This window comes from Aspergillus caelatus, assembly GCF_009193585.1.
Source record: "Aspergillus caelatus strain CBS 763.97 unplaced genomic scaffold BDV27scaffold_31, whole genome shotgun sequence".
NCBI lineage: Eukaryota > Fungi > Ascomycota > Eurotiomycetes > Eurotiales > Aspergillaceae > Aspergillus > Aspergillus caelatus.
Window position 1 is genome coordinate 28,072 of NW_022475294.1, and position 27,407 is coordinate 55,478.

At 49.1% G+C, this 27,407-nt stretch overlaps 11 protein-coding genes across 11 annotated transcripts; 5 read left to right on the forward strand and 6 right to left on the reverse strand.

The window, feature by feature from the left end:
* The first annotated feature begins 378 nt into the window (after window positions 1-378).
* Window positions 379-4,125, forward strand: BDV27DRAFT_64338 (putative importin 13). The gene is made up of 5 exons (XM_032077172.1): window positions 379-432; window positions 494-847; window positions 900-1,090; window positions 1,153-1,639; window positions 1,692-4,125. The coding sequence occupies exons 2-5, from the start codon at window positions 785-787 to the stop codon at window positions 4,044-4,046; spliced, it is 3,096 nt and encodes a 1,031-aa protein (XP_031930816.1). The 5' UTR covers window positions 379-432; window positions 494-784; the 3' UTR covers window positions 4,047-4,125.
* On the forward strand, window positions 4,092-5,873 carry BDV27DRAFT_123327 (uncharacterized protein). The gene has a single exon (XM_032065846.1). It carries the CDS (start codon window positions 4,681-4,683, stop codon window positions 5,758-5,760), a length of 1,080 nt encoding a protein of 359 aa, XP_031930817.1. The 5' UTR covers window positions 4,092-4,680; the 3' UTR covers window positions 5,761-5,873.
* Window positions 5,874-6,067: 194 nt separating this feature from the next.
* Window positions 6,068-6,667, reverse strand: BDV27DRAFT_154627 (seipin co-factor family protein; the record flags this gene model as incomplete). The annotated part of the gene is made up of 1 exon (XM_032071990.1): window positions 6,068-6,667. The coding sequence occupies one exon, from the start codon at window positions 6,665-6,667 to the stop codon at window positions 6,068-6,070; it is 600 nt and encodes a 199-aa protein (XP_031930818.1).
* Window positions 6,668-7,458: 791 nt separating this feature from the next.
* On the reverse strand, window positions 7,459-9,002 carry BDV27DRAFT_123330 (pyridoxal 5'-phosphate synthase subunit PdxS). The gene is made up of 3 exons (XM_032065847.1): window positions 8,679-9,002; window positions 8,436-8,618; window positions 7,459-8,377 (listed from the first exon to the last, which is right to left on the reverse strand). The coding sequence occupies exons 1-3, from the start codon at window positions 8,796-8,798 to the stop codon at window positions 7,748-7,750; spliced, it is 933 nt and encodes a 310-aa protein (XP_031930819.1). The 5' UTR covers window positions 8,799-9,002; the 3' UTR covers window positions 7,459-7,747.
* Window positions 9,003-11,080: 2,078 nt separating this feature from the next.
* BDV27DRAFT_154629 (uncharacterized protein) lies at window positions 11,081-11,684 on the forward strand (the record flags this gene model as incomplete). Its single annotated transcript, XM_032071991.1, has 2 exons — window positions 11,081-11,431; window positions 11,532-11,684. 2 exons carry the CDS (start codon window positions 11,081-11,083, stop codon window positions 11,682-11,684), a joined length of 504 nt encoding a protein of 167 aa, XP_031930820.1.
* On the reverse strand, window positions 11,532-13,669 carry BDV27DRAFT_64373 (origin recognition complex subunit 2). Its single transcript, XM_032077173.1, has 2 exons — window positions 13,613-13,669; window positions 11,532-13,548 (listed from the first exon to the last, which is right to left on the reverse strand). Exons 1-2 carry the CDS (start codon window positions 13,613-13,615, stop codon window positions 11,899-11,901), a joined length of 1,653 nt encoding a protein of 550 aa, XP_031930821.1. The 5' UTR covers window positions 13,616-13,669; the 3' UTR covers window positions 11,532-11,898.
* A 494-nt stretch (window positions 13,670-14,163) lies between these two features.
* Window positions 14,164-15,601, forward strand: BDV27DRAFT_154631 (bifunctional ornithine acetyltransferase/N-acetylglutamate synthase; the record flags this gene model as incomplete). Its single annotated transcript, XM_032071992.1, has 2 exons — window positions 14,164-14,615; window positions 14,683-15,601. The coding sequence occupies 2 exons, from the start codon at window positions 14,164-14,166 to the stop codon at window positions 15,599-15,601; spliced, it is 1,371 nt and encodes a 456-aa protein (XP_031930822.1).
* Window positions 15,602-15,751: 150 nt separating this feature from the next.
* On the reverse strand, window positions 15,752-17,910 carry BDV27DRAFT_123335 (translocon subunit SEC61). The gene is made up of 5 exons (XM_032065848.1): window positions 17,686-17,910; window positions 17,493-17,593; window positions 17,269-17,436; window positions 16,119-17,194; window positions 15,752-16,064 (listed from the first exon to the last, which is right to left on the reverse strand). The coding sequence occupies exons 1-5, from the start codon at window positions 17,693-17,695 to the stop codon at window positions 15,983-15,985; spliced, it is 1,437 nt and encodes a 478-aa protein (XP_031930823.1). The 5' UTR covers window positions 17,696-17,910; the 3' UTR covers window positions 15,752-15,982.
* Window positions 17,911-18,274: 364 nt separating this feature from the next.
* On the reverse strand, window positions 18,275-20,391 carry BDV27DRAFT_123337 (uncharacterized protein). Its single transcript, XM_032065849.1, has one exon. It carries the CDS (start codon window positions 20,001-20,003, stop codon window positions 18,525-18,527), a length of 1,479 nt encoding a protein of 492 aa, XP_031930824.1. The 5' UTR covers window positions 20,004-20,391; the 3' UTR covers window positions 18,275-18,524.
* Window positions 20,392-22,132: 1,741 nt separating this feature from the next.
* On the forward strand, window positions 22,133-24,879 carry BDV27DRAFT_142518 (autophagocytosis associated protein; the record flags this gene model as incomplete). Its single annotated transcript, XM_032069963.1, has 5 exons — window positions 22,133-22,393; window positions 22,460-23,097; window positions 23,502-23,505; window positions 23,727-24,265; window positions 24,333-24,879. The coding sequence occupies 5 exons, from the start codon at window positions 22,133-22,135 to the stop codon at window positions 24,877-24,879; spliced, it is 1,989 nt and encodes a 662-aa protein (XP_031930825.1).
* Window positions 24,880-26,145: 1,266 nt separating this feature from the next.
* BDV27DRAFT_123343 (putative cell wall protein) lies at window positions 26,146-27,232 on the reverse strand. Its single transcript, XM_032065850.1, has 2 exons — window positions 27,022-27,232; window positions 26,146-26,961 (listed from the first exon to the last, which is right to left on the reverse strand). The coding sequence occupies exons 1-2, from the start codon at window positions 27,106-27,108 to the stop codon at window positions 26,314-26,316; spliced, it is 735 nt and encodes a 244-aa protein (XP_031930826.1). The 5' UTR covers window positions 27,109-27,232; the 3' UTR covers window positions 26,146-26,313.
* Window positions 27,233-27,407: the final 175 nt, after the last annotated feature.

The window sequence follows — 27,407 nt, forward strand, 5'->3', positions numbered from 1 at the left end:
GAAGGATGCAGGTGCCCGAGTCAAATGTATCCGAAATCACAGACGACAAATACAAGCCCTCGAAATGTTGCACGAGGCTGCGAGGGTTGTGAAAGAACAAGGCTGGGTTGAGGGGATGGAGGGTTAGGTACAATTGTAGTGGTTAAGAGAAGGTCGTGTGTGCAATGTTCGAGTGGCAGCCGTGGAGATATGGATGGACCAACAAGATGATTAGCTTGGGTTTAGGAGCTGTAGCTGCAGTGTAGCACCACCGGTGTAGGACCACCATTACATTACCTGCACCAAAAATTCCCGACAATTACCGTCATTTACCGCTCGTTTTTAATACACAGCTCCATTACTTACAATACAGTTCCGTCACCCATTTCCGTCATCCTCGGGAAGAACACCAGAATACAGACGCTACTTTTCTCACTTGCAGCTGAAAAGATAGTAAGTCTTCAACTACCTCTTTGGCTGACCATTCCTCGCTAAATTACCTCATGCAATCAAGGAGTTCCGTTGTTGAATAGACCGGAAATGACAGGCTTATCCCATGGCTCATCCTCCAATAACCCCTGTCACATGGTACATAGATACCGACTAATGTCTTCCTTCAGATGTCCTCTTCCCCTCTCATATTCTTAGTCAAACACTGCCTTAACTTCCCCTCCATCCCACTTCTTCACCGCCTTACATTTACGCGGTAGTGTTATCAGCACGTGACGCCCCTTTACAGCTACACTATTTGGTCAATCTATACCCGTTTCTTATCCACTACAGCAAGGCTTCAAGTGCTTCGGCCATGTCTATGGACGTCCCGAGCCAAAGCTCTGATGTACAAGTCCTCATTAATGAGGCGCGGACAGTATGCTTGCCCCATAGTTCCCATGTCCTGCTAAATTTCTAACGATGCCTAGCTGGTGTCTCAGCTTTATGATCCAGCAAATACCGGCAACCCCGCCAAGATCAAAGCTATCCAGGAGCACCTGCAGATTCTCCAGAAAGGCCCCCAAGCATGGCTCATTGCTAATAATCTCCTCAGTGATGAAAGTACTGACCTGAGATTCTTCGGAGCCCTAACATTTACAGTCAAGATTAACCAGGATTGGTACGTGAACCGGTATACCCTTGTCACGATAGAATATCCTGACTTACTCATGTCTGCTGCAGGCAACAATTAAATGACGACGAGGCCCGAGAGCTCCTCGGACGACTGATTGATCACTATGTTCTCTTAGTAAATGGGGGAGAGCGCCCTCTGGTGGTACGCAAGTTGGCTTCCAGTCTAGCAACCATCTTCCTAAAGCCAAATGCTCCCTGGAATCATGCTCTTTGGAACTTGGCGGCTTCTTTGGCGAATGGAAAACATCTCTCAGAGGAGCAGTGTCAGTCTTTTGACCTGCAAGATGCTGTTCTTCCTGCCATGTCCGAAAGGCAGGTGGTCAGCTTATTATACTTTTCTAACATACTGGCGGAGGAAATAAATAGATGGAGTCCGGAGTCACGGCGAAATGGGGACAGTAACCGGGCATCTGAAAATATCAAGCATGCTTTTCTTCTAGTCGAGTTCGTCCTCCGTCATATGCTGCAGCAAGTATCTTCCGGTCACTCTATATCCGATGGCGCTCCAGGCGTCGAGGCCATCAACTCCTACCAAGTAAGCATGTCCACACCTATCCAAAGAAACTCTTCTAACGTCAGGGCTTCAGTCGTGGGCCTTAGTCCGTAATGCACTCCAGCTCCGCGACACGATACGCGCCACTCAGCTTGCTCCTGCCACTGGCTACGTGATCCAAAGTTTGAAAGTTCCCAGTTTATCTAAGACTGCAATGCAGGTCCTGGTTGAATTAATAGATTGGCGAGACAGTATATTTAGCCAAGAACATGTCTCCTCTATATTGGAATATATCATCAGTGATCTTGGCACGGCCCATATCGCTTCCATCATGGATGCCGATTTTGAAGATGAGAATATGACATTCTTGGAACTTCTATTAGCGTACGCAACACTCAAGCAAAGGGAGCTTTTTATTCAACCCTTGAATCCTGATCATGAGAAAGTTCTAGCCCTTCTCCACACCCTCTTCAAAGCCCCTGGATATGCAGCAGTGGACGATTCAGCATCGCCGTTGGTCCTTGAGTGGTGGACTGAAGTCGCAGATGATCTCCAAGAGATATACTTGGATACAGAAGAAGAAGAAGGGCTTGATCCCGCTAAACGCAATCTTGCTCGTGCAGCTATGGACTGCTTTGAGAAACTTAAGTATCCGAGTCCAGAAGAGCTACAAGAGTGGGGCGATGATGATCGCAGTGAGTTTGGCGCTTTTCGCCGCGACGTCTGCGACTTCCTCCTAGCAATTTATCCTATGTTAGGTGTGGAGTTAGTTCAAGTGTTCCAGGAACGAGCAAAAGCATCTCTAGTGCAGCAGGACTGGAGAACATTCGAGGCCGCAATATTCTGCATGGCTCAACTTTCGGAGGCTGTCGACGAGAATCAGCATGCAGACGAATGTTTAAACGCAATATTCTTCTGTGATGAATTCGCTCAGTTATGTACAGGGGATGTTGCAATGATTCCCGACAAACCTCGGCAGACACTAGTGGACATGCTTGGGAAATATCAGTCATACTTTGAACGCACACATGCCTTACTTCCTCGCGTACTGACGTTCCTTTTCGCATCATTGGACGTTGCATCATGTGCTTCTGTAGCATCCAAATCTATATCGCATCTTTGCAAGTCATGCCGCAATGCTCTAACATTCGAGCTTCCAGCGTTCATGGGCCAGTTTGAGCGATTTCGCTTCAAGCCTACAGCCACTGCTTCCACCATGGAAAAAGTTCTAGAGGGAATCGCTGCTATCGTACAGACTTTACCTACTGATAACGAGAAAGCACAGTTCCTTGAGCGAATACTGAAATTCTTCCAGGAGCAGGCAGAGCTGGCACGAGATGAAGCCTCTCGCGGGTTGGTGGAGCCTGCTCGCTGCCGCGGTCAGTTAGTTCTCCGTTGCGTTGCGAGTATTGGAAAAGGGCTCAGAACAGATGGTGAAATTGTTTTAGACACTGTTGACGGTGGAAATGGGGACCCATATCCACCGACTTTTTGGAATACGAGTAATGGGGCTGTATCGCAGAACCTAATAATGCAATGCATGCAGCTTCTCATGACCGACTTTCCCTTAGACGTGACGATCATCGAAGCAGCATGCGACATACTGAAGGCTGGTTTTACCGAGAACAGTGGCCCCTATGTCTTTCCACCGATGGTGACAGTCAATTTTGTGAAGAGTATACCTTTAGGAAGCGCTGGCACCGATATGGTTATGGGTACGGCCTCGGCGTTCTTAGCCTCTCACAGTGCACATCCACAACGTATCCGTGAAGAGACGGTTGCTCTGATTGTCCATGTATACGAGACATTTTGCTGGATGCATGAGAAGCCAGAGTTCTACGACCCTGAGGTTGCGAACAGCGGCATCGACTTTCTCACTCGTCTGCTCCCCAAGTATTACCCCTTTCTTTTTACTCTTACCGCCATACACCAGGAGTCCAACCAGCCCGGAACTGCTCATGTTGATGGTGCCTCTCAGCGTCCCCCAATACTCCAAGCGATTCTAAACTTTACACTCCTTTCCTTGCAAGGCCCGGAGCCACTTCCCCTTCGCTCTGCCTCCCAATTCTGGGTAGGCGTGCTGAATCTTCCTTACGAGGAAGAAGCTGTACAAAGAGCGCTCAGAGACAGTATTCCCGCTCTTTGCCGCATACTGGCATCTCAGGTCGCCGGACGATGTGCCCGTTCCGACCTTGAACATCTCTGTGAGGTGCTTAGAAGGCTCATCTTCAAACAGCAAGGACTAGCTCGCCCGCATCTCGCTGCTACACTAGCGGGTTCAGGTGATGGTCAAACGAATCAGAACCAGAGCCCTGCCGTGTCACCCGAGGAGAGACAGCGTTTTCTTGCGTCGCTGTTAGCTGCCAGGGGCGCAAAAGCCCAGACGAGCCAATTAACGCGTTCTTTCTGGGTGAAATGCCGTGGATCTGGTTTCGATTATATTGGGTAGATACCAGGGGTGACAGTTGTCGCAACGTGGACAATGCAACAAATACGAAGAATTGGGTTTGGATTTGTCCAAGTAAAAATAATTATCAAGTCCAAAGTGAGGCTCGAAAAACTGATGTAGACGCACAACAGGGCTATGTCAGCAACAGATGTGTGAGTGCCCCATAGGGCAGTGGCTCAGGCACAATTCATCACGTTCGTGCCTGTCTTGTCATAATGGTGCCTATTAAGACAGGCAACGCATTGTTCCAGCGCCTACAATAACACGCCACCTGACAAAGAACCACTTGTTCTTCTTTGTAAAGTGGGTCATCATGCACGATCTCTAGCCACTGGGGCGGTGTACAGATCAGCATCAACTTTAACCAATCTAGAAGCTCGGTGCTCCTAGATTTGATGTTCCGCTCGCCTCGCTTCCCTCTAGAGTCTAAAGATGGGTCTTTGGCTTCCGATCAGGCCCACCATATGGCTGAGCTGAACGCGCTGCCCTTTATATAGTTCTGTTTAGTTGGCCCCCCCGCAATCTTGAAACCCCCTAAACTCTCCACCGCAAAAACTCTTTGTGTCTTAACTACTTTTCTCCTTTTTCACATCTCAATTACTTTTCTACGGGTCTCGGTTTTGGAACAGATATTATGCCTCTTTTCGCGAATTCCCCCGAGGCTCTTGCTAATGTAACCCGCACTGATTCGCTTGATCCCGCCACAACATGTAAAGGTGTCACAGGAGGTGGCCGGCCATGTCGCCGTGCATTGGCAGATACAGATGAGATGTATTGCTGGCAACACAAGGATCAAGCAGTGCAAGTATCGAACGGGGCAGTCAACAAGCCGAATACCTCACAGCCTAGATCAAGTATTGATACATTGATGGAGCGACTCAATATCAAGGACTCACAGGACAACTCCAACCAGTACAACTCCAACCAGTATCGGCCATTCAAGACAAAGAAGAAAGCCAAGCGAACAATCTGCTGTTGCTTCGAAATTATCGAGGAGGATGAACCACTTCCTCCACGGCCAGTGCGTCCGTCTTCACAGATTAGACCCCAATCGATGCAACAAGTGCCATACAGTGCTTCTCAAAGACCGCAAAGCGGGGGATGGGTCCCTTCAGCACTCTCACCTCAAGCCAGCTCCGCCCTTACGGAAGAGCTTGCCAAACCACTCTCGGAAAAAGATGAGCCCGGCTATATTTACATCTTCTGGATCACGCCTGCCGACCACTCTTCTAGATCGATGCCGCCGCCTGCAGACGTCGGCTCATCCTTATTTTCCAAGCATGATGATCGCGGAAATAATGCCATCCAACAGGCCAGAGATTTCAATGCTTTGACCTCGAAGCCCACTGAATTTAGTCCTGGTGCGATTCGCCTCAAGATAGGCCGGGCGAACAACGTCCAGCGTCGAATGAACGAATGGACCAAGCAATGCGGTCACCACATCACCCTGATTCGGTACTACCCATACACACCTTCATCGCCCGGCCCAAGCAACGGGCCCGCCCTCGAGGTGGGAAGGAAAGTCCCGTATGTCCACCGCGTGGAACGACTGATTCACCTCGAACTGGACGATTATCGAGTCCGGGACATGGGCAAGTGCTCGGAATGTGGGAGAGAGCACCAGGAATGGTTCGAAATCAAGGCCCAAAAAGACGCCATCAGGGGAGTGGACGAATGTATTCGCAGATGGGTGAGATGGGCAGAAAGCCAGTAACCGTAGGATCAAATTCCATAGAATGTGAGACATAGATGCATAACAGAACAGACTCCAGATAAAGCCATAGTTATTAATTTAGAAATTCAATGCAGCCTCAATTTACATACCCGGGGGAAAGAAAGTAACGACTCCATAGCATTAAAATAAATCCTTGGTCCCATAACTAGAATTTATATAGAAAATAACTGACCACCAGCCCCATCCCAATCCCTAACCAATCGCCAAATCCCAACCAAGCCAAGAATAGATTAATAAAATAAATAGATAGATAATAAAAAAAAAAAAAAATGAAATGAAAAACACCTCAATCCCTCTCCCCCTCCTCCCCATCAAGATCCCCATTCAAACTCCCCCCTCTCTCTCCATCAACAACAACTCCCAAAACCCACCTTCCAACCACAAACACAACCCACCCCCACCCCCAAACACAGAATCCCAAAATACTCGTCCCAATCACCACCGGCGCAAGCACCAAAACCGCGACACAGGAATACAGCGCCACCGCCAGTGACGCCACAATCACCGCCCCAGCGATAAACAACCCGATCGGCACGCACGAGCAAACAAACTGCGCCACCAGCAAAGTCGCAATAACCGGATGCGCGTGCAGGAAGTCCAAAGCGGTGGAGACGGAGGAGCTTGCCCGGAGACTGGCGCGGAAGAGGGAGGTGGTTAGGTATGTTTTCATATTTTCGATAATGAGGGTGTTTGGTTGGGGGGTATCGTATGCGTTGTGATCTTGATCTTGGTCTTGGGTTTGGGAGAGTGGGGGTTCTTGTTCTTGGCCTTGGTCTTGATCGTGGTCTTGTTCTTCGGGGGGTGGGGTGAGGAGGATTTGGGTTGTGGTTGTTTCCGAGACGTTGTCGGGCTTGAATTGGGGGAGGGTGAGGGAGTGTTCGGTCATTGTTTTTTTTTTTTTTTTTTTGGAGTTGGCGCGTTTGTGTGTTTGGTTTATGGTATTGGGGTCGGTGTTGATGGTTGGCGAGGTAGTCTGTGTAGGTAGATAGGTAGTAAGTTAAGCCCGAGGCTATTAACGAGGGAGGAGTTGGTGTTGTTTGGACGTCATTCTGATTGAGTGTTGAAGCTGAGATAAAATGATGGAGGAGAATCTCTACCGAGGCTTTTCGAGCCGTGAAATGGTATTACGCTATGTCATGGCTCTGTTGATGATGTTTGGAGACCGTGGGGAATATTACCGATACGTCCTGGTTACCTACGCTCCGGTTTGGGGAGCGTTGGGGAAGATCATCTCCATGGATGAGGACCGAAGTATTTAATGTTACTTTGGTTGCCCCTTTCAACGTGTGCGCCATTGTTTGATGGAACTGAGGAATAGTCTTCTTGGCCTTTTCTAGACTTTCGTCTAGGGGGTGTGACCTGAATTAGAAATGTTATCGAAGGTCCTGCCTTATGTGGTAATGACTTTTCCTTTGTTAGGAAAGTGATCTGTCGGGTAGATCGAGATCTGGTTACTGTCGCTAGTTTCGTATCTAACCGACACCGGAACAATGGTGTAGGGGTCGGGTACTACGTACTACCTACAGTAGTAAGGCTTCTAGAAAGGATCCCGGCAGCTTTGATTGGCAGGTTCCTGATGGACTGAAGCGCCTCGTCGGAACTAAAAGTGAGCCTCCTAATCTAGTCCATCTTACCATACTATTCAGTTGACCATTACAGGCAGTTGCTTTTATGCTACGCAAGACCTGTTGCCATGATATCTAATACGTTGTAGTATCATGTACACTTGAAAACCATTATTAATAGTGTTTTGGTTATCGCCGTCGTCCTATCAACAAACTTCCTAAAGAGACCATGTGACAATGCTTTCATATGCTCATAGCTCGTAATCGACAATGTACAGTACATCTTCCCTCCTTTATGTCCGGACGGGTGAAAACAACAGGGGAAGAACACAGTCTTAAGAAGACATTATATCGACTTTTTCTAACGCCCGCAAATGAACGAAACAGCAAATGGGGTATATCTACCAGCCCCTCTTAGCCAACTTGTCGCTCTCAGCCATCTGAGACACATTGATTCCAACCATGGCCTCACCCAGACCCTCGCTGACCTCAGCGAGAACCTTGGGGTCCTTGTAGTGAGTCACAGCCTGGACAATAGCCTTGGCGCGCTTCTTCGCATCGCCAGACTTGAAGATACCGGAACCGACGAACACACCATCGCAGCCCAGCTGCATCATGAGTGCGGCATCAGCGGGGGTGGCAACACCACCAGCAGCAAAGTTGACGACAGGGAGACGGCCCTTCTCGGCAGTCTCACGCAGGAGCTCGTACGGAACCTCGAGCTCACGAGCGAAGGCGCGGAGCTCGGGCTCGTAGTCAGGAGAGGACTGGAGGATGGCACGGGCACGAGCAATCTGAGCGTTAACAGTGCGCATGTGCTTAACGGCTTCCACGACGTCGCCGGTACCGGCCTCACCCTTAGTGCGGATCATAGCAGCACCCTCGGAGATACGGCGGAGAGCCTCGCCGAGGTTGCGGCAACCACAGACGAATGGAGCCTTGAAGTTGTGCTTGGTAACGTGGTAGATGTCGTCGGCAGGGGTGAGGACTTCGGATTCATCAATGTAGTCAATGCCAATGGCTTCGAGGATCTAACGTAAGCATTGTCAGTTGCCGGTGGCGTACGCAGCGTGACAAGGAAGCTCCTACCTGGCATTCAACGAAGTGTCCAATACGGGCCTTGGCCATAACAGGGATGGTAACGGCCTCCATGATCTCCTTGATCATGCTGGGGTCAGACATGCGGGCCACGCCACCCTGGGCTCTGATATCGGCGGGGACACGCTCGAGGGCCATGACGGCGGCAGCACCGGCCTCTTCGGCAATGCGAGCCTAGACGAATGTCTTGTTAGATTCATCCATCGAGCAGAGAGCCATTGCCAAAGTGTATACCTGCTCCGCATTGACAACGTCCATGATCACACCACCCTTCAACATCTGGGCCAGACCGGCCTTGACGGTGAAGTCGTTAGAGGCAGAAGCCCCGTTGGTTCCGTTCTGCTGAGAAGCCATTGTGAGAGAGGGTTGTCCGAATTGAACGAGTTAGGACACACAGAGAAAGAGAGAGAGAGAGAGAGAGGCGGGAAGGATAGTCTTAAGAACAAGGGAGGAAAGAAGAAGGAAGCCGAGCCAGGATATTTAAGTGAAAGAATGGTGACTCAAACACAGCGAAGGCAATCGCCGCCGAGAAGACAACCACTGTCAACATAGGGCGCGTCCATGGAACCCACCCTAGTCCCATTGCCCTTGTTCACCCCGCCGACTTTTCCCTCAGACTGCCTGTCCGCGGAGAGACGGTCCAATCAGAAGGCCACTGCCCCTCCATCCCTCTGTGGTAAAGTTTAGCAAACTTTCGGCCGGAAACTTTGCATTACTGGCGCAAACCCCGCCGCTCACCGGTTTCCCGCGGGCATACCTGGCTGTCCGACTGTCCCTGCAAGTATTGTACAATTCCGGAGTATTATTCCTCGTCCGGTGGTACCAAAGATGGGAATTCGTTTTCTTACCATACTTGAGGCCGTTTTCATTGGTGGGAGCACCCACCGCCCAGCCGTTTTACGAACCTGAGCAAAATTTTTGTGAAATGGAACCCTTCCGAATCTAGAACTACACATCTTGGTAACCTAATGAACGTTCCCAGGTTTTTTTTTTTTTTTTTTTTTTTTTGCATTAGCCAGCCTCATAGTTACAGATAGCAATAAATTCACTCAAGAGAGTTAGTGGTTGAATTTATTACGAGCAAGTAACTAAAGTGTACATACAATGTCTAGGTATGTACCCCGTGTGTCCAAAATCTTGTATGTCTATCTATCTACTGTGCCCAGGCCACTCGTTAGTACTACCAAATAAGGACAGACACATGCTACTACTGCACCCGGCCCGTGTACCTTACCTACCAGTTAGAGTAAAATTACCTTTTCATGGGTGCTGCCAGTACGAACGTTTACTTAATCGTTTACTGACTAACAAACGGAAACTTCCGAGGTGGCGGCACGGCGCAACTGCTGTCATTTGGATCAATTTGGATCATGTCCTCCAAGCATCGATCTCTGTAGTCCGTATACAGCTGGAGGAGAAGGGTATACCTCTCGTCCCTTGAATAGGAGCTAATTCAGGCCATCACATATTGTTTCAACACTCCAAATGCCTGCACTTACCGTGAAGCTGACGGGTAACCAACGGATCTTCGTCGCCAATCTCACGGCTAGCACAGCACGTACACACGATGCTTGGATATCGGACCAGATATGCGGACTACGTACCTGTCCCCACTCTCTATATAAGCTTAATACTGTGACACGCATTAGGTTAAACACCGCCTGTCAGATACCTTGCTTCTTGTAGTGGTTCGTCTTTGATTTTTCTTGTTCCTTCCAGTTGTTAAATTCGAACTTTTGCCAGTCGAGGCGTTACTCTAGGTACATTGGTCGTTCTACCACTCCTAGGAAATAGTTGCGAAGGGTTCCGGGTGGCTATCATAGATCGAGTGGCCAAAACTAAGTGTGTCTTATCATCTTGATCGCTTTCTAGTCAACGCATAGTATATTTAGTATCATCCCTGTTACGGCATCTCTAGTATCGATAACGCAGAGATCTAAGCCTCCATGCGTAATGAAGGATGGAACCACTCGGAATACTTGTCTATAAGCACGGTAGCTGTACCTTCCAATGGCCTAAATTGTTATAGTTATATGTGGGGGGGGGATGGGGGGGATGCCACTATAGCGTGTTGTCTCTCGCTATCGTTAAGAGCAGCCACAAACTCAGTTGAACTCTGTTCCTCGGTTCTAAAGCATATTATGTTCCACGATCATTAATTCATTGAAATTATATATTATCTCCCCTGTCGATCTCGGGAGTGGGGGTGCATAATTATCCCGTACACTCTCACAACTGCACACCCTAGTAATATGTGTAGCCCTGGCTGAAAAGGTCTCTTATAAGTGTCCAACTGATTCACGAACAAATTGTATAACCTTCCAAAACAACTTAAATTATTACCGTAAGACCGACATGAATCTTTAACCCTAATTGCCCTTCTTATACAGACATTTCACTGTATATTTGATTAAGATTGACAGATTGGGCCTTCGGGTGACGTCACCCCCACCTCCGCATAAGGATCGTCCACCATCTCCAACATCTCCTTCAATAGCTGTTACATTCCCACCTCCAATCCCTTGAAGCTTCCTTCGACCTTTAAAACGCTCTCTACGTACTACATAACAGCCATCCCCAAGAAAAAACCAACCAATTGTTCATATCCTCACGACAACCCATCAATTACACCAAACATGTCATTCCTCCTCACCCGCACCTCAGCCGTCCTAGGCGTTGGCCTCGGCCTCTCCCTCAGTCCGCTCTCCCCCTTCCGTTCCGCGCCAATGCAATGTCAATACAGTGCCCCCTACTACCGACCTGAATCGCAAGCCTCCCCAGACTCAGGCTGGACCGTTGACCGCAACGACCCCGTGCTCCTCAAACAGGGAGCCTCGAAACCCAATTCTCAAAGCGGGTGGTTGACGGCGTCGATTATGCGACAGGTAAGTCTGGGGAGTGTTCTCGGGCTGGTTGTGGGGGTGGGATTGAGGGCGTTCTCGAGGGTTTTGGTTGTGCTTTTGGGTATGGGAGTTGTTTTTGTTGAGGTAAGTTCTTGGTTATTTTATTTTATTTTATTTTATTTTATTTTTTGGTTTCTTGTCCGGTTAGGCTTTTGGCTGATATCTTTGGGGGATGTGTGTGTAGTGGGCTGCTGCGAAGGGGTATAATGTAATTCCTGTGAATCGGTTGCAGAGGCTTGTTAAGGGGGTTGATTTGCAGAAGGCTGTGTCGCAGCATAAGCCGTTTAAGATTAGTTTTGGGGCTACGATGGCGTTGGCGGCGTTCGCGCAGTTTTGATTTACCATGGGATTTGGTAGGGGAAATGATACATGAGGTGATTTATGGTGCTTATTGGAAAGGACTGTAACCTATATATATACACGTAAAGCTACCGGATACCGAAAACCGAGAATTACCTTCATAGATTCAAGTTAGTTACTTTGACAGAAATATATACATTGTTATACAGGGGTATCATGAACATGTATGGCGCCGTCTGAAATACCGACCATTAACTCAACACCAAGTCTTCTAGAACTCCCTCCATTTCGTCGCGCGGTAAAGGCACGCCCAGAATTTCCATTCCGCTTGGGTCCAACCTCGATGTGATCATCTGATGGTCGTGGAATTCCTTCAGCAGCGTCCGAAACATCATCTCGGAGGAAGCGATGAACTCTTCAGTGGCTTTCTGGTACAGCGCACGGAATTCAATGCCGACTTCATCCTTTCCATCCCCGTCCCGTCCTGCTCCACCATCCATTTCATCATCCGAGTTATGCCCCTCGTCGAACATTGATATGATCTCAGTCAGAAGCAGTCGATACAGATTCCGGGCGTTCTCCGGAAGACTCTTCAACACGAACTCGACACCCTCTTTACCTCCCACACGACGTCCTTTGCGACCAAGCAGGTTATGCACCTCTTCTACGACGTCGAACTCGGTGTCGAATGGTGCAAATGTTGTGCAATCATGGAAAACGAAATTGAATTGGTCACGGAGACTGATATCCCACATCAACAAATAATTTGGTGTATCGGCCGTTACAAGGAGGTGGATTTTGGGCGTAGCAGCGAGTCGTGCAAGAAGGGCTTGGTTCGCAGCTCTGCGAAGAGGTGGTGCATCAATAGAGTTGATTAGGACAGTGATCGGCCTTTGCGATGACCGTGACTTCAGCACAGACTGTAACAATTCCAGCACCTCGATCGGCTGAGAACCCATTTTGGAGGGAATGTCAGCACCAAGCACGGCGGTGACGATTGTAGCGAATATTGACCGAATAGAAATGTTCGGTGTATGTCCATTGACCACCACGATGGATGGAGGAGTAGAACTATTCTTCTGATACAGCCACTCCGCGAAATTTTGCAGTAAGGGACGTTTCGAGCCGTATCCGTACAAGCAAATGTTATACCCTTGATCAAACTCGAAGTTCCATTGTGGGAACGACCGATGGTGTACATCGAGTAAAAATGCCTTCTCTTTCTGACACGGGTCTGTGTACTGTGCCATCTTCTCGAAGTACTCTTCGTGTGTTAGCAGGGAGACCTTATTCAGTGTATTGTTTGATGTCCGTGGGGGGCCGGCTCGATTCTGGAAAAAGTATCGTTCATGGGCCGGGAGTTCACCCTCGGGGGTGGGAGAACGCTTGTTCTTCGCTCCCTTTGGCCTTCCTGCTCGGCGCTTCGGTGTTTGGGCAGTCTTGTTTGCTTCATCCTCTCCCTCGACCGTCTCGATTACACCATTCCCATTCTCTGCAGCAGTCGTGTCATTCTCATCTTGCAAAATTTCCTCCGCCAGGCGATCAGCTCCATCCCAGTCTTCCTCCTCGTCGTCGTTTTGTTCGAGAAGCAGACGTGCGCTTTTCTTCTTCGCAGATCGGTCCGCGTTCCGTGCTCTCGAAGGGGTGGAGACAGCAGCAGATTTTGTAGGGGTTGAAAATAAAGCCTTTGCTTTGGACTTTTGTGTAGGCGTTTTCAGCCCGGATTCTTTCAATGCTGCGGGTGTCGCCGTGCTGGGCTTCTGAGGTGTCGACTTTATCCGTTTCGATGGCGATGCTTCAACGGGTGGCTCCCCATCCTCATATCCATTCGCCGGGCCATTAAACGCTGCAGTCCTCTGTCTCTTGGGCGTCGAGACAGGACGCTCGTCGCCCGAATCTGTCTGCTTGCGCTTCATGTCAGTATGTCCCAAGCATAAACACAATTGGTAGCAGGAAAGTGAATACCATCCGGACGCGACTGGTAAACCAGAATAAAATCAGAGCGAGATGCAAGGACCGAACCAAGGAGGGCTATTAGGAATGCTAATCTCTTGTCCTTTTCCTCGGCGCGCCTGGAACGCGGTTTATTGATTGAGATTAAAGCTCAGGACCGACTATTTATCCGACTCCGCGGTATCGGAGCTGGAAGCTGATGGGATCTCCATCGGCCGATGTGGATTTCGAGTACTTCTAACCTTCACCTCTGAATTGGGAATTTCTATCTCAATTCTGATCCGAAGACTCGCTGTTGGGCTTTGGCGGTGGTGTATTCGTCCACTAGCCTGAAAGCGGACGGCAATTGAGTCATTTAATCATCGATTTGTTTTTTGAGTCATTTTCCGCCCTATCAACTATATAATCTCCCCGCAAACCATCCCCGGTTCCTTGGGCCTCTATCGCAACACGATACAGTACGTACTGTGCTTGCCACACACATCTCCCAGAAATGCCTATATACTGACTGCTGCTCACCCTGTACAGGCTCAATGGCCTCTCCCGCTCAACCCGCAGCCACAATGGCTGCTTTCGCCAGAATGGTGAAGGGCCAGGTGCGCAATTATTCCGCACCCGTGGACATGGCTATTCCTGCCTCCAAGCGGAAGTTCATTCCCTCGTCCGGATCGTACCCTAAAGGCTTCGTCGTCTCTGGTACACACGTTGGAGTCAAGGCGTCGAACACCAGGTTCCCCGATCTCGCTTTGATCTCGTCCGAAACCCCATGCTCGGCCGCAGCTGTGTTCACTACCAACAAGTTCCAGGCTGCGCCGGTGCAAGTGAGCAAGGATATCATCAAAACCCGTCAGGGTCAAGGCATCCGGTCCGTCGTGATCAACTCAGGCTGCGCCAACGCCGTCACCGGTAAAGGAGGTCTGGAAGATGCAGTGAGCATGGGTAAGAAGGTAGACGAATGCGATGGACTCAACGAGCCCAGCACTCTCGTCATGAGCACCGGTGTCATCGGTCAACGGTATGCAATACCCTCATGTACCTCCACCACTTTTAACCAAAACCAATACTAACAAAACATACTGTAGCCTCCCAATCTCGAAGATCCTCAAGAAGGTCCCAGTGGCCCACGCCAACCTCTCCTCTACGCACGACGCCTGGCTGACCACGGCCCGCGCAATCTGTACAACGGATACCTTCCCCAAGCTTCTCTCCCGCACATTCACGCTCCCCTCCTCCCCAGGCCGCACCTACAGCCTCGCCGGCATGACCAAGGGAGCCGGTATGATCCACCCGAATATGGCCACTCTCCTGGGCGTGCTGTGCACCGATGCGCCAGTCGAACCCTCCGCCCTCCAGTCCCTTCTCAAGCACTCCGTCAACCGCTCGTTCAACTCCATCTCCGTCGACGGCGACACCAGCACAAATGACACGATCGCCATCCTCGCCAACGGTGCCGCAGGCGGATCACCCATCAGCTCCGCCTCGTCCGACGACTACGCCGCAATGCAAGAGGTTCTCACTTCGTTCGCGCAGTCGCTGTCTCAGCTCGTCGTGCGCGACGGCGAAGGAGCCACTAAGTTTGTTACTGTCCGTATCCAGAACTCCCCCGACTATGAATCCGGTCGGATGATTGCGTCGACCATTGCCCGCTCTCCGCTCGTCAAGACGGCCTTGTATGGTAAGGATGCTAACTGGGGTCGTATTCTTTGCGCTATTGGTTATACCCAAGGTGTGGCGCCGGGAACTGTCGTTCCTGAGCGCACGAGCGTCAGCTTCAAGCCTGTTGATGGTAGCCCTGTGTTGAACTTGCTGGTGAACGGTGAGCCCGAACAGGTCGATGAGGAGCGTGCTAGTGTTATTCTCCAGGAGGAAGATCTGGAGATTGTTGTTGACCTTGGCGGTGGTGAGAAGGGTGAGCAGGGTCTTGGTGGTGAAGAGGCCGTTTACTGGTTCTGTGATTTCAGCCATGAGTATGTCACTATTAATGGTGACTACAGAACATAAGCTGGAGGATACAGTGCCGTGGTGTATTTTATACCCATTCTAGTGTATTGACATTTATTTGCGATGCGGGTTCTAATACTATATAGTACGCGCGCACCTACAATGTCTGTTTTATCTTTTGTCATAGCAAATTAGATATCATTTTAAGATCTTTTATAGAATATATGGTTACAAACCAGGTTCGTGCTATGTACAGCTGCAGCCTCGCTTTTCTGATGGAAAGATTCATTACCTTCCAAGCAAAACTAGACATACACCCCAAATCCAGATGGCCACAGCGGTAACGCATCACCTGGGAATGAACGAGAAATTCAAAAGCATATCAAAGCTACAAACCTTCTTTCTCATGCTGTTCATCAAAAAAAGTCTGAAAGCTCCTGTTTAGTTGCCAGGAACAAGGCCCTTGAGGCCCGAACCAATATCGCCTTCACGAGCGGCGATTTCGAAGTATCCGTAGATGATGCTGGGTCATTGTTAGCAGAAAGTAGAAGATAGTACGGCAGGGGACAAGACTCACGTCACGGCAAGGAGGATACCAGTACCGCTGCCAAGAGCGCCGAGGAGGTCGGAGGCAACGGAAAGAGCACCAATGCAGGCACCACCGAAGGCAGCGGCAGTAGGGATAACCCTCTTGAGCTCCTTGTACATGCTCTGCTCACGGTGGCCGGCCATGACAAGACCCTGGTCCTTGAGCTGCTTGGCAACGTCACGAGGGGCGGAGCCGGACACTTCAATCCAGGTCTTGGAGAAGAGAGCGCAAGCAACCAGCATGAAGGTAATGTAAACAGCAGTGTGGATAGGGTCAAGAAGAGCCTCCTTGAAGTTGAGAGGAGGGGACATGTAGTAAGCGATACCGGAGGAAGCGTAAAGCTGGGCGGATCCCTCACGAGGCTCCCAGACTCCGAGAAGCTTGACCAGAAGGTTGTCCGAGAAGCGCGAGTACAGCATCTGACTGATGAGGAAGATGTTGGAGCACAGGGCGGACTGGAGCATAATAGGCATGTTAGAGGTGTAGAAGAGACGGACGGGGTAAGATCCACGCATTCCACGCTGGCGAGAGGACTTGACGGGGATCTCCACACGGAAACCCTGGAGGTAGATGACGGCGGCGAAAACGAGGAGAGTAGCCAGCAGGTTCATGACGTTAGGGAGGTTCTGGCGATAGAAAGCCTCGCGCAAAGCACGCTGCTTGTCGGACCAGGTCAACAGAAGATGGAACAGAGCGATGATAGCACCCTCGAACTCGGGACCACGGCCAGTGTTGATAGTAGTGGGAGAGAAAGCCTTCCAGACGATAGACTCGCAAATGTTGGTGGCAATGAACAGAGAGATACCGCTTCCAAGACCGTATCCCTTCTGGAGCAACTCATCCAGAAGGATGACAACAAGACCAGCAACAACAAGCTGAACAATCAGCAGGACACAGATACCGGCACCAAGATCGCTTGGCTGGCCATAGAGGCCAGTCAAGACATAGACACAAGCCTGACCGAAGGAAAGGATGATTGCGAAAAGCTTCTGGGCGGTCTGGTACAGTTCACGGTCGGTCTTGAGGTCAAGGTTGACATCGATGAGGTGGGTACCAGCGAGGAGCTATTTAAGACAAAAGTCAATTAGCAGCGCTTCATGGCATGCATATAAGTCTGGAGGAAATCGTCCGGACTCACCTGGAAAACCATGCCGGAGGAGATGATGGGAGTGATACCCAATTCCATCAGGGTACCACGGTTACTGGCCAACATCATACGCAGCCAGTACAGGGGATCGGAGGTGTCAGAGGAGACAATACCATAAAGAGGCATCTGGCTCATGACCAAGAAGATCAGGAGTGTCAACTGAAGCCAATCTGTTAGCCTTAAAAGCTCTGTTGCGCTCTAGCACATCAACGTACCCCAGTCCACATCAACTTCTGGTTGAAGGGCACCTTGGTCTCCGGTGCTGCCACCTCCGGGAGGAGGGGCGTAAAGGGTTTAATTAGATCAAGGAAGCGAACTAATTGCCTATATCAGCATTTGTTGACCCATTGAGAAGGAGGATAAAGCGTAGTCGCAGGAATTGGTTGCGATCGCGTGCAGGGCACTCACGTCCGCTCATTGTGACTTTCCAGCTTCCAAATACTTAGAGAGTAAGGGGGAAGAGAAAAGAGAATGAAGCTGGTGGAAGGACCAGCTGAAAGAGCGGAAGGGAACTCAAAGGATAAAAAGAAGAAAAATAAAAAGAAGAGAAGAAGAGAAGGTAGTCGAAGTAATAAGATGGGGAAGGGAAAGGGAGCGATTGAGGTTGAGTTCGGGTGCGAAGCAATAGTCGCCTCGCTGGCCACTTTCCCAGTCGCGCTAACCCGTTGAGGCCACTTGGTCGCTTTCCTCCGCAGTCCTTTTGATTAGTTCCTCACCAGCCATTACGGAGCACTACTTACCTAGGGTTAGTTCATCTCCCTACGCTACTACTACTACTAGGTACAAGACTCGCTCGTCTATCCTCCCTTCTTCAATTATGACTCAAGTTGGCCATGTATGATCACATTGTGGACACGTAGCTCACTTGTTCACTCCCCTCATAACTCTTCACTCCCATCTAGCTTCGATTTGTAGAATTACCAATCCATTTAGTGTAAGCTGCTACGCATGCGATTGTTACTATTACTACAATTGAAGATGAAGAGGCATTTCACAGTTCCAGACAATATTTCAAAATATCTAGTAGATTCCATTATCTATCTAATATAAACGGTTCAGGCGGATAGGTATCATGGTATATAATAACAATTCATTCAGGGAGGTTTTGGACAAACAAAGGAAAGGAAAATATCACGCGTCTTCATCGTAGCCAGAGCCGTTCAAGAACAACCGTTCATATCTTCACATCTGGAATGCTGTATGGTTCCATGAGAAACAAGGAAGCTCACTGCGAAGATAAACTAGGCTCAAGGTCCAACCATACTCAGGCAGTCATCGATGACTATTTCGAGTTCACCTAGTCGCTCCTTCAGGCCCTTATTTTCTTCCTTTAAAATTCCCAGGACGCTCCAAGCTTCAGAGGAAGGAACTCCGTGGCAGATCCCACATTTGGAGTTAGTCGTCCACGAGCTAGTAATACCTTTGAGCACTCGGTCATATGCCGATTGCCGTGGTGTAGGTGTTTGTGGGAGGGGTTTGAGTTCTTTCTCTTTCAAAGGGGTTGATACCGGTGCGGGCAATGTGATATGAGAGATGCTTGGAGAAGGAGCTACCGTGGAAGCCGGTGATTCGAGGCCTTCCCGGCGCGAAAATACGCTTTCTGCGAGGCTTTCGTCCCCCGAGTCAAAGCCCGAATCGCTGGCGTATGTGGCATTGCTAGCACGCTTCATGCTCCGCGTGGGAGTTTGAAGGTCAGCGCCCAGGTCGGAAATGCTCTCATCATCACTAGACCTGATGAGTCTGATACTGCGCAAGCGCGCTTCATCTTCTCTCTGGCGCAATTGTCTTTCCTGCTCCAGCTCCTCCGCCATGGCATTCATAGCCTTTTCTTGTTGGTTTACCTTCTCTGCCATGCCATCCAGCTGTATCTTTAGGTTTCCAACTCGGGTCCGGGTCTCTTCTAACTCTTCCTGTTTCTCATTCTTGTCGGCTAGTGCCTCATGTAAGGCGAACGTTCTTTGCTTATAGGCCGCCTGCAACCTTTTGATGACGTTCTCCGCGTTGTTCCTCAAGGTATCGAAAGCCTCCTGTTCGCTGAAACTAGTAGCTGTGGCTGGGAATAGAGCAGCAGCAATGTCCAAATTCAGAAATTCATCATCTGCAGGCTCAGGGAGCTCCATTTTGGGTTCCTGGCGCTTCAACCCAAAGAAAGAAAAAGGACTCGATGAGGTTACCTGCTTTAGAGGTGAAGGAGCGGTCATACGCTTCTGTGCTCGCGATGTGGGGACCTTAGGGGATCCATAGAGATCGCGAGCGTCCATCGTTGACGTTCCTGTAGACTCTGACTGAGACATCACCCCCAGATTAACTGGTTCAGACTTGCCCTGAAACCAGCCCGTGAATAGCTTCGCACCTTCCTCTAGTTTCCTCCTTGTGAGATTCTCCGTTAGCGGAATCGAGGGTCTATCCCTGTTGTCGAGATCTTCCAGTGTCTTGGACTGGTCTGCAAAGAGTTGTCGGGCCGGCAAATGTGACTGTCGTCGAACAAAAACCTCAGTATTGGCACGTCGGTGGAAAGAGTGGTTTGGAAGAGACGGTTTCTCCGACAGGGCTGCATGCGAGTTCTGTACTAACGAAGTCGCGGAAACTTCCTGATGGGATACCTGAGGATCATTGCAAGGCTGAGACGATCCTTTTCGCTCGGTCGGGGAAATTGTAGAGGGCGAGCTCGGGGCGTTGATGACGGACGTGGCAGTAGTCGAGGTATGGTCGGCGTTTTGAAGCATGGTTGAGGTACGTATGACAGGACCGGGGGTATAAAAGGGATTATTGGTTCAGGGATTATGTAGGTATGCGATCAGTCGCACCACTTGTACAAGAGTTGGAATGCCACGTCGATAGGCGGTTCAGTCCAATGCACGGTCGCCCACGGCAAACACCTGGTTGGGAGACAAGAAAAAGGAGAAGCGGAATGTACCTCCTGAGACCTGACCGGTCCCTTTGCTGGGTTTTGGTTGGAAGGTGGGGGGTTTCAGATCGAAGTCAATGAGAATGAGGTAGAGGAATGAATATGGGAATTTCACAAGGACCAATGACTTGAGACACAGGAGCAATAATTATTCAAGCGAGTAGTGAAGGCAAATCGTCACAGAGAACCTCGAGATTGCTAAGTTCCAAACGCCAAGCGATAGCGATCAGTACCCGCACGTGCCCCTATCACGGACAGACCAGAAATATGCGCGAGATTCAATAATGGATCTAACCCCGTAATTCGCACTTATTTTGGGACTGACTGGCAGTAGTATGAAGCACTAAAGAGGAGATTCAGATTGTTTGAGATCGTTTCACGCGATGGGACAATTCGGCTCCTATGAGACGCGGAAATATCGAGAGGCTGGTTATATTGTTTGGGGGAAAAATGCGGTGGCTGAACAGCTTCTTCCCAGTACTCCACTACGATGCGGCAATGCGCTAATATGACAGGATCCTGGGCACGTTTTCAACGTTGATCGCTGGGCTTGTAGGTTATTATTAGACTAATTTGCCTCATAGGTCAGCTACTGCTGAACGTAATCTGCCCCATACTCCTGACTGAACGACGTCATTTACATAACTTTCATATGGCAACGCCATGGAAAGAGAAGCCATACATGCGTATGGGGAGGTATTGAGTTGCATGCATGTCACGGGTGACGGACGGTCTGCAATGTCTGATCTCAGGCATTCGAGCCACTGTTTCAAGTCCGTAAGATTATCTGACTGTCGATCAGACCCTCCGATGGACTCGACCAATCACGGCGTTTTGCAGAATGAGATATTTGTGGCAGATATAGTGGGCATCAACCCTAATCACATTGTGAGATTGTACTCTCTATCTACGTAGTCGATTCTAGTGACCAAAGGATGAACTCTTTACCCCTGTCTTCAATGAAACAGCAACCACGGGAATAAATGGGGAAGAAAGGTTTGCGGCCCATGGGTCGCAGCTGTCATCTCCATGTATCCACGAAGCTTGCTTAGCATACAGAAATTGTATCTTCTCACCTGATACTGGCTCTTTTAGGGTCATACCTTAGTCGTACGAAACTCTCATTGGCTCTTTATTCGTGGGATAGACCAACGAATCCAAATTGCCTTGGCCCTGTTGATATTGTGCAGGACACGTGAGCTGCAACGTAAGAGTCAATTACTATGTAGAGTATTCCATAACAGAGCTACCTTACTAACTAGCTCGATCACACATCCATGGATACAAGGGATACTCTCCTCTTGGGCAAAAGTCCCATGTCCAGATCACTACGCATGAGCATCGAGAATGGCTTCGATGATAGCGCCAATCATCGAAGACCATTAGACTTAGTGCGCATACCATTCAGTCACAGGACTGCGGTTACTGATGGACGAGTCCTTGTCTCTGGCATAACAGCTACCTTCCACCGAAACAAGACGTATGGAGGATGATGTACTCGAGTGACCCTCGTTCCGTGGGATAGTCGAGGCATACCATTACTTTTTGCCTTGTTAATTCCGGAAAGCGAGAACGAAGCTCCCCAGTAACGTTCGGGATATAAATGAACTTCAACTGCAATATAACCTCGGCGCACTGAATCCAATTGATACAGCTTGATAACTTAAAGTAGAACTATTCAAAGCAAGAAATATTTCTAACTTGTTATGGATTCCGTGGACTTCTCCTTCCCTAAAGTGGTGCAAGACAAAGGCGGTAAGGTTGTCGCAACGGACGTAAGCTTCGATTTTGCCGAAGATGTCACGGCGGAGCAAGTGAACTAGTTACCATAACCCAGGCATTCTCAGTATCCTCATAAGGCGATAATTGCATATCTAACAATAATTGAGACTTCAGCCATTGTTGTATTTAGGTTCGAAGGTCCTTCTTAATTCTTTAACATAACCGATGGCGCGTTCATCCACAGACGGACTGAAATACCTGTCCAACGCTCTCGCAACACCCGAACAACTATCCAGTTCATCGTCAGCTATCGATGGCGTTGCTCCAGAACTAGAAGCATCTATTCGATTTGCCGGAACTCAACTGACCCAAGCTGCTGGGGTATTACTCCGATTGTCGCAAGATATCATTGCGCAGGCCATTGTGACATTTACCCGGTTCTGGATTGGTGCTGAAGGCGGGAGCCTTCGAATTTACTCTGTCAAGGTTGGAATCACGTCATTCCCCCCATAAATCTAACGAGGAGCATTGCTGACGTGGAGGCTTTTGTAGGATGTCTCCGCTGCAGCTCTATATATGACGGCTAAGCTATCCTTCCAGCCTACATCACCCCGATCGGTATTGAATGTCTACAACTTCCTAGTATCGAGGGACGCTTCTCCTTTGTGGTTCATCAACCCGAAGGGGGTATCAGAGAAGCCCTCCCCTGAGACATACTGCCTGTCCGAGGGGGGCTACCAGAGCCAGCGAATGGTGCTGCTTCGGATCGAATCGATAATATTGCGCACACTGGGCTTCAATACCCATGTTGCCCTTCCCCATACTATCGCGTTAACCTACCTTCAAACCCTCGGTGTATCATCTTCTGCTGTTGCGCAAAGGGTGTTCGAGCATCTGAACGCAGCTCTGCTATCACCACAGCTGTTATATGTGACACACCAACCCAATGCCCTTGCTGTTTCTTCTATATATTTGGCCGCACGAGAAGTCGGGATAAAGTTGGTTGATGGCGAGTGGTGGGAAGTCTTTGATGTGGACCGGGAAGAACTCGGATTCCTAGTGGTAGGCATGAGAAGTATGGAGGGCTTTGCGAGGGCGGAAATGGAGAAATGGAAGGGCCGGGCGATACCTATGGTTGTGGACGAAGTTGAGGCAGAGATTGAGAGGAGGAGAATGATGGCAGAAGGCGAGTGAGAAAATACAACGACTTCATGCGCATTATTTTTCTCACGTCTGTGGCACGCACATCATTGAAGAGCATCTAGACGTTACCCTTCCATCAACCGTTAGTCTCAGTCAACGGACAAAGGATGTGGGGACGGGCGTTGATCTCGTATCGCTCGGCCCTATCTGAAGAAGACTGTATGGTCTCTTTCTTTGTGGGATCTTCCTTGGAGCAATTTAGTGCTTTGGACAGAATCCTTATTTCGTCCTGGGTCTGTTAGCAGGAATATGGCCTTGCTGCAGCTCATGGACCATAAACGTACCAGGCAGGACCGAGGTGAGTCTGTGTATGTAAAAGGCAATGATTGGTTATACCATTTGAACATAATCCAATGAAATGTAAAGGACGATACAGTATGTCTGCCTTCAGTTTAGTCAGAAAATGATTGCATGACTCAACCGTTAAATTTGCCTCAGGAATCTGTTGGGCGTGATCCATGACATGGACTGCCTCAGCCACATGATATACCCCGCGTGCCGCCATAGACCGCCACACTACCGATAAGCTACTTCGATCACTACAGCTTCTCCCTCCTTTTCTTTCTCCTTTACATATACCACAATCCAGACTATTGATCTGATACACTTCACATAGGTTACAACTGCTGCTATGAATATTCTCCATTCCACTCTCTCCACTTGGAGAGACCGTCTTGCCCCGGTGTCCCGTACCTCCACCTTTCGCAATACCGGCCAGATCACTCCCGAGGAATTCGTTCTCGCAGGCGACTACCTTGTCTACAAATTCCCATCGTGGTCTTGGGCCGACGCCTCCTCCCCCGCAAAGCGCGTTTCCTACCTGCCCCCGGGCAAACAGTTTCTCGTTACCCGAGGCGTACCTTGTCACCGCCGACTGAACGACAACTTCGCTGGTGATGCGGGCCACGATGATGAGCTTGTTAGGGACATGCTATCTGGGGGAATAAGTGGTAATGATGATGACGGGTGGCTACGAACCGGCGGAGGCCAAGATTCTGCGGACCGACAAGAGAATAGGATAAAGGATGTACGAACAGTGGATGAGTCGGGGAACATGGGAGAACGGGAGGAGGAAGAGGACGAAATACCCGATATGGAGGATGAGGATGATGACGAAGAAGCTATTATCAGAGAACCAGCATCTGGTACCACGCAGTATGTCTCTCACTGTTTTTGTCCGCCGCGGATGCCTGCAGTCAGCTTTCTAACATAGGACATATAGGCCTACGCGCACTTACAACCTTTACATCACATACTCCAACTTCTATCGCACGCCACGTCTCTACATGTCCGGTTACCTCTCACCATCAGAACCCCTCCCCCCACACCTGATGATGGAGGACGTTGTGGGCGACTATAAGGATAAAACCGTTACTCTCGAAGATTTCCCGTGGTACGATGGGAACGTCAAAATGGCCAGTGTACACCCATGCCGACACGCTTCAGTGATGAAGACACTCCTCGACCGTGCAGATGCAGCGCTGAAACTCCGCCGCGAAAAGCTGAAGCAAGCTCAGTCTGACCCATCCAAGGCGCCTTCCGCCGGCGAAAGCGGCTTAGAAGGGCTAGTCGATGACATCAAGGCACTCTCCCTGAGTGACCAACAACAGCAAGGCAGTGACAAGAGCGGCGGAGATGAATGGGAGGTTTTACAGCACGATGAAGAACAGGAGGTTGCCATCAGAGTGGATCAGTATTTGGTCGTTTTCCTGAAGTTCATTGCTAGCGTGACACCAGGGATTGAACATGATTTCACCATGGGAGTATGATCGAAGTTGTCTCACAGCTCTGACTTCGGGCTTCGAGTTTTCTCCTTCTCTTCATTACTGTTTTCTGGCGCGATGGTTATATTGATGATGGCATGGTTTCACAATCAATTCTCGGAGTATTACAGCTCAACATTAGCAGGTGACTTAGACATTAAGCGAACATTCATTTCTTGCCCTTGCTCTCTGTACTCATTTTCGCGAAAAGCGTAAGATCTCGATCTACACCTCGACCCCATACAAGATGTAAACAATAGCCGATCCCAATATATAGTATTGACTCTGACGGTAATTAAGATAGCCAAAGCTGCACAGTCCACAGCATTAGTCTACATTTACCATTCTGGTCGTCCCCAGACTATGTCAAATGAAACATGCTAGCTCGTTTAGGACTTAGGGTAGTGATTTCCAGATAAACTTCAATATTTCTTTATGCTTTCGTATCTGTACCTACACAAGAAGTTTCATTTCCATAGACGACTCCTAACATGATTGTGGCTTCATTCGATACACCCTATCCGAACTTTACCTCCTCCGCCACCCTGATTTAAAATTGGAGGCTTGAAGTATGAAGCACTCCTCAGGTGGAATGCGTCGCTTTTTCTGTTCTTCATATTTTATTCCTCCTTTCTTGATTGTTTTTCTCTCTGTGTTATATTTTATTATGTAAGTAAATAGTCTCCAATAAATAATAAAACCACTGCTATTGAAACTAGTGGACAGGAAAATATCCGAAATATGACTTGCAGGTAATGGTCCACTTTGTTGATGAGACCCGTCAACATCGATATATACATTCGGGCGCCACCATTTGGAATTAAACCCAAATAGCAACAATGAACCAGATAATTTGGCATTCGTTACAGGTAACCTGATAAATCATATTCGAGCGCAATAATTGCCTATATCTTATTAGTAATAGTTATATTAATAGGCACTTTTCTGAGTTTGGTCTTTCACTATATGACAGATCTGATATTGCCAACGCAAGGACAATAATTGTATTGTATTTTCTTATTTCTCTATATAGATATGTATATGTTATTTAACACGATACCATAAATGTGTTTGCCACTCGTTAGGAGTCGCCGAAGTAGGTAGATAAATTGATTATTGATTTGGCATAGATTCTACTAATAGAATGGACTATCATTACGCTTCTTTAGAATGAAAGCAGGCACATAAGATGAGAAAAAAAAAAAAAAGATCATAATATGATGAGAGATACAAAGCCAATAGCTAAATTAACATAGAGTGGCAAATACATCTGGAAAATGAAAAATAAATATATAGGATCAACTACATCCTCCCCACAGACTCGTCGGAGCGTAAGAGGCTAGAGGCAATTGACAGGTCAATTTTCACAAAAAGAAGGGTAAGGTACTTCTAGACAGTATGGTCTTTTAGATAGTAAGAGACTGGCGTAGCTGGAAGACCTTATGCTGCGCATTTGCATGTGTAGGCGGGCTCCGGCACTACCACTGGCTGAGGTTCAGGTTGAGGCTCAGGCTGAGTTTCAGGCTCGGGAGCTGGGCACGCTTCAACAGGCTGCTCAGGCTCCTCGACAGGGGCCGGGGGAGCCGGGACAGGAGGAGCAGGAGCAGGAGGAGCAGGAGCAGGAGGAGCAGGAGCAGGAGCGGGGGGTGATGGAGCAGGGGGTTCAGGGGCAGGCGCGGTGGTCAGTGGAGGGGTGGGGACAAAGGGAGTTGGTGATGGAGGCAGAATGGGCTGGACTGGGACTGAAGAAGGTGGAGGGGAAGGCTGGGGCTCTTGTGGAGTAGGGGTAGGAGTAGGAGTAGGGGTAGGCTCAGGCTCGGGCTCAGGCTCAGTCTCAGCCTGCTCATAGCTAGAGTGCGCCCAGCTTCCCAAGTTAACGCTGGGGCCATCTGGAATAGAAACTACCGTATTATCGCTGGCACCAGCTTCGGATGAGGAGCTAGAGCCGCCGTTTTTGCCAGGACCTTCATGGTAGTCGGAAAATGCGTGAGAGCCGCTCTTGTATGAGGGTCCGTCGGGGATGGAGATATCCCAGTTAGATCCTGCCTCAGCCTCGCTGTTGACCTGTCTCGCGACAATGTTTTGGTCCTGATCTTCGTCAGTATATTGCACGAAATGTAGCAGACAGGACACATGAAGTCTTCATACCGCAGCAACAGGCACGGAAACAACTGAGGCAGGTCCGGCAGCCAGTAGCAGGACCAGGAAGGCTGAAATACTCTTAGCGTCGTACATTTTTGCGAGGATGGTAGTGACTGTAACACTTTGGTGGAGGGAATGTCAAATAGCCACGGGATAGAAAAAATGCTTCTCGAATGAATGGATTCAGTCAATGATTGGAAGCTTGATAGAAGTGAAGGAATGCGTTGATGAGAAGCAGGAATGAAGGAATGTAGACGGTTTTTATAGCCTTCTCGGAGTATCACCTTAATACGTAGATAGGGTTTGCTCTCAAGGGCTCGTATACCCTTTCTAGGACATACTGCCCTAGAAACAAGACCTAGGGGGCTTCCAGCACAGGCCCAAAGCTTGGG

Bases quoted from the DNA above. Each gene is read 5' to 3' on its own strand.
- BDV27DRAFT_123343 (XM_032065850.1), bottom strand. From the start codon at position 27,108: ATGTACGACGCTAAGAGTATTTCAGCCTTCCTGGTCCTGCTACTGGCT. The intron at 26,962-27,021 runs GTATGAAGACTT...GACGAAGATCAG, and splicing joins TTTCCGTGCCTGTTGCTGCG to GACCAAAACATTGTCGCGAG.
- BDV27DRAFT_123327 (XM_032065846.1), top strand. From the start codon at position 4,681: ATGCCTCTTTTCGCGAATTCCCCCGAGGCTCTTGCTAATGTAACCCGC.
- BDV27DRAFT_123337 (XM_032065849.1), bottom strand. From the start codon at position 20,003: ATGCTTCAAAACGCCGACCATACCTCGACTACTGCCACGTCCGTCATC.
- BDV27DRAFT_64338 (XM_032077172.1), top strand. From the start codon at position 785: ATGTCTATGGACGTCCCGAGCCAAAGCTCTGATGTACAAGTCCTCATT. The intron at 848-899 runs GTATGCTTGCCC...AACGATGCCTAG, and splicing joins TCATTAATGAGGCGCGGACA to CTGGTGTCTCAGCTTTATGA. The intron at 1,091-1,152 runs GTACGTGAACCG...TGTCTGCTGCAG, and splicing joins GTCAAGATTAACCAGGATTG to GCAACAATTAAATGACGACG.
- BDV27DRAFT_123335 (XM_032065848.1), bottom strand. The intron at 17,437-17,492 runs GTACGTTGATGT...GATTGGCTTCAG, and splicing joins AGAAGTTGATGTGGACTGGG to TTGACACTCCTGATCTTCTT. The intron at 16,065-16,118 runs GTGAGTCTTGTC...ACAATGACCCAG, and splicing joins GGTATCCTCCTTGCCGTGAC to CATCATCTACGGATACTTCG.
- BDV27DRAFT_123330 (XM_032065847.1), bottom strand. From the start codon at position 8,798: ATGGCTTCTCAGCAGAACGGAACCAACGGGGCTTCTGCCTCTAACGAC. The intron at 8,619-8,678 runs GTATACACTTTG...ACATTCGTCTAG, and splicing joins ACGTTGTCAATGCGGAGCAG to GCTCGCATTGCCGAAGAGGC. The intron at 8,378-8,435 runs GTAGGAGCTTCC...TGCTTACGTTAG, and splicing joins GACACTTCGTTGAATGCCAG to ATCCTCGAAGCCATTGGCAT.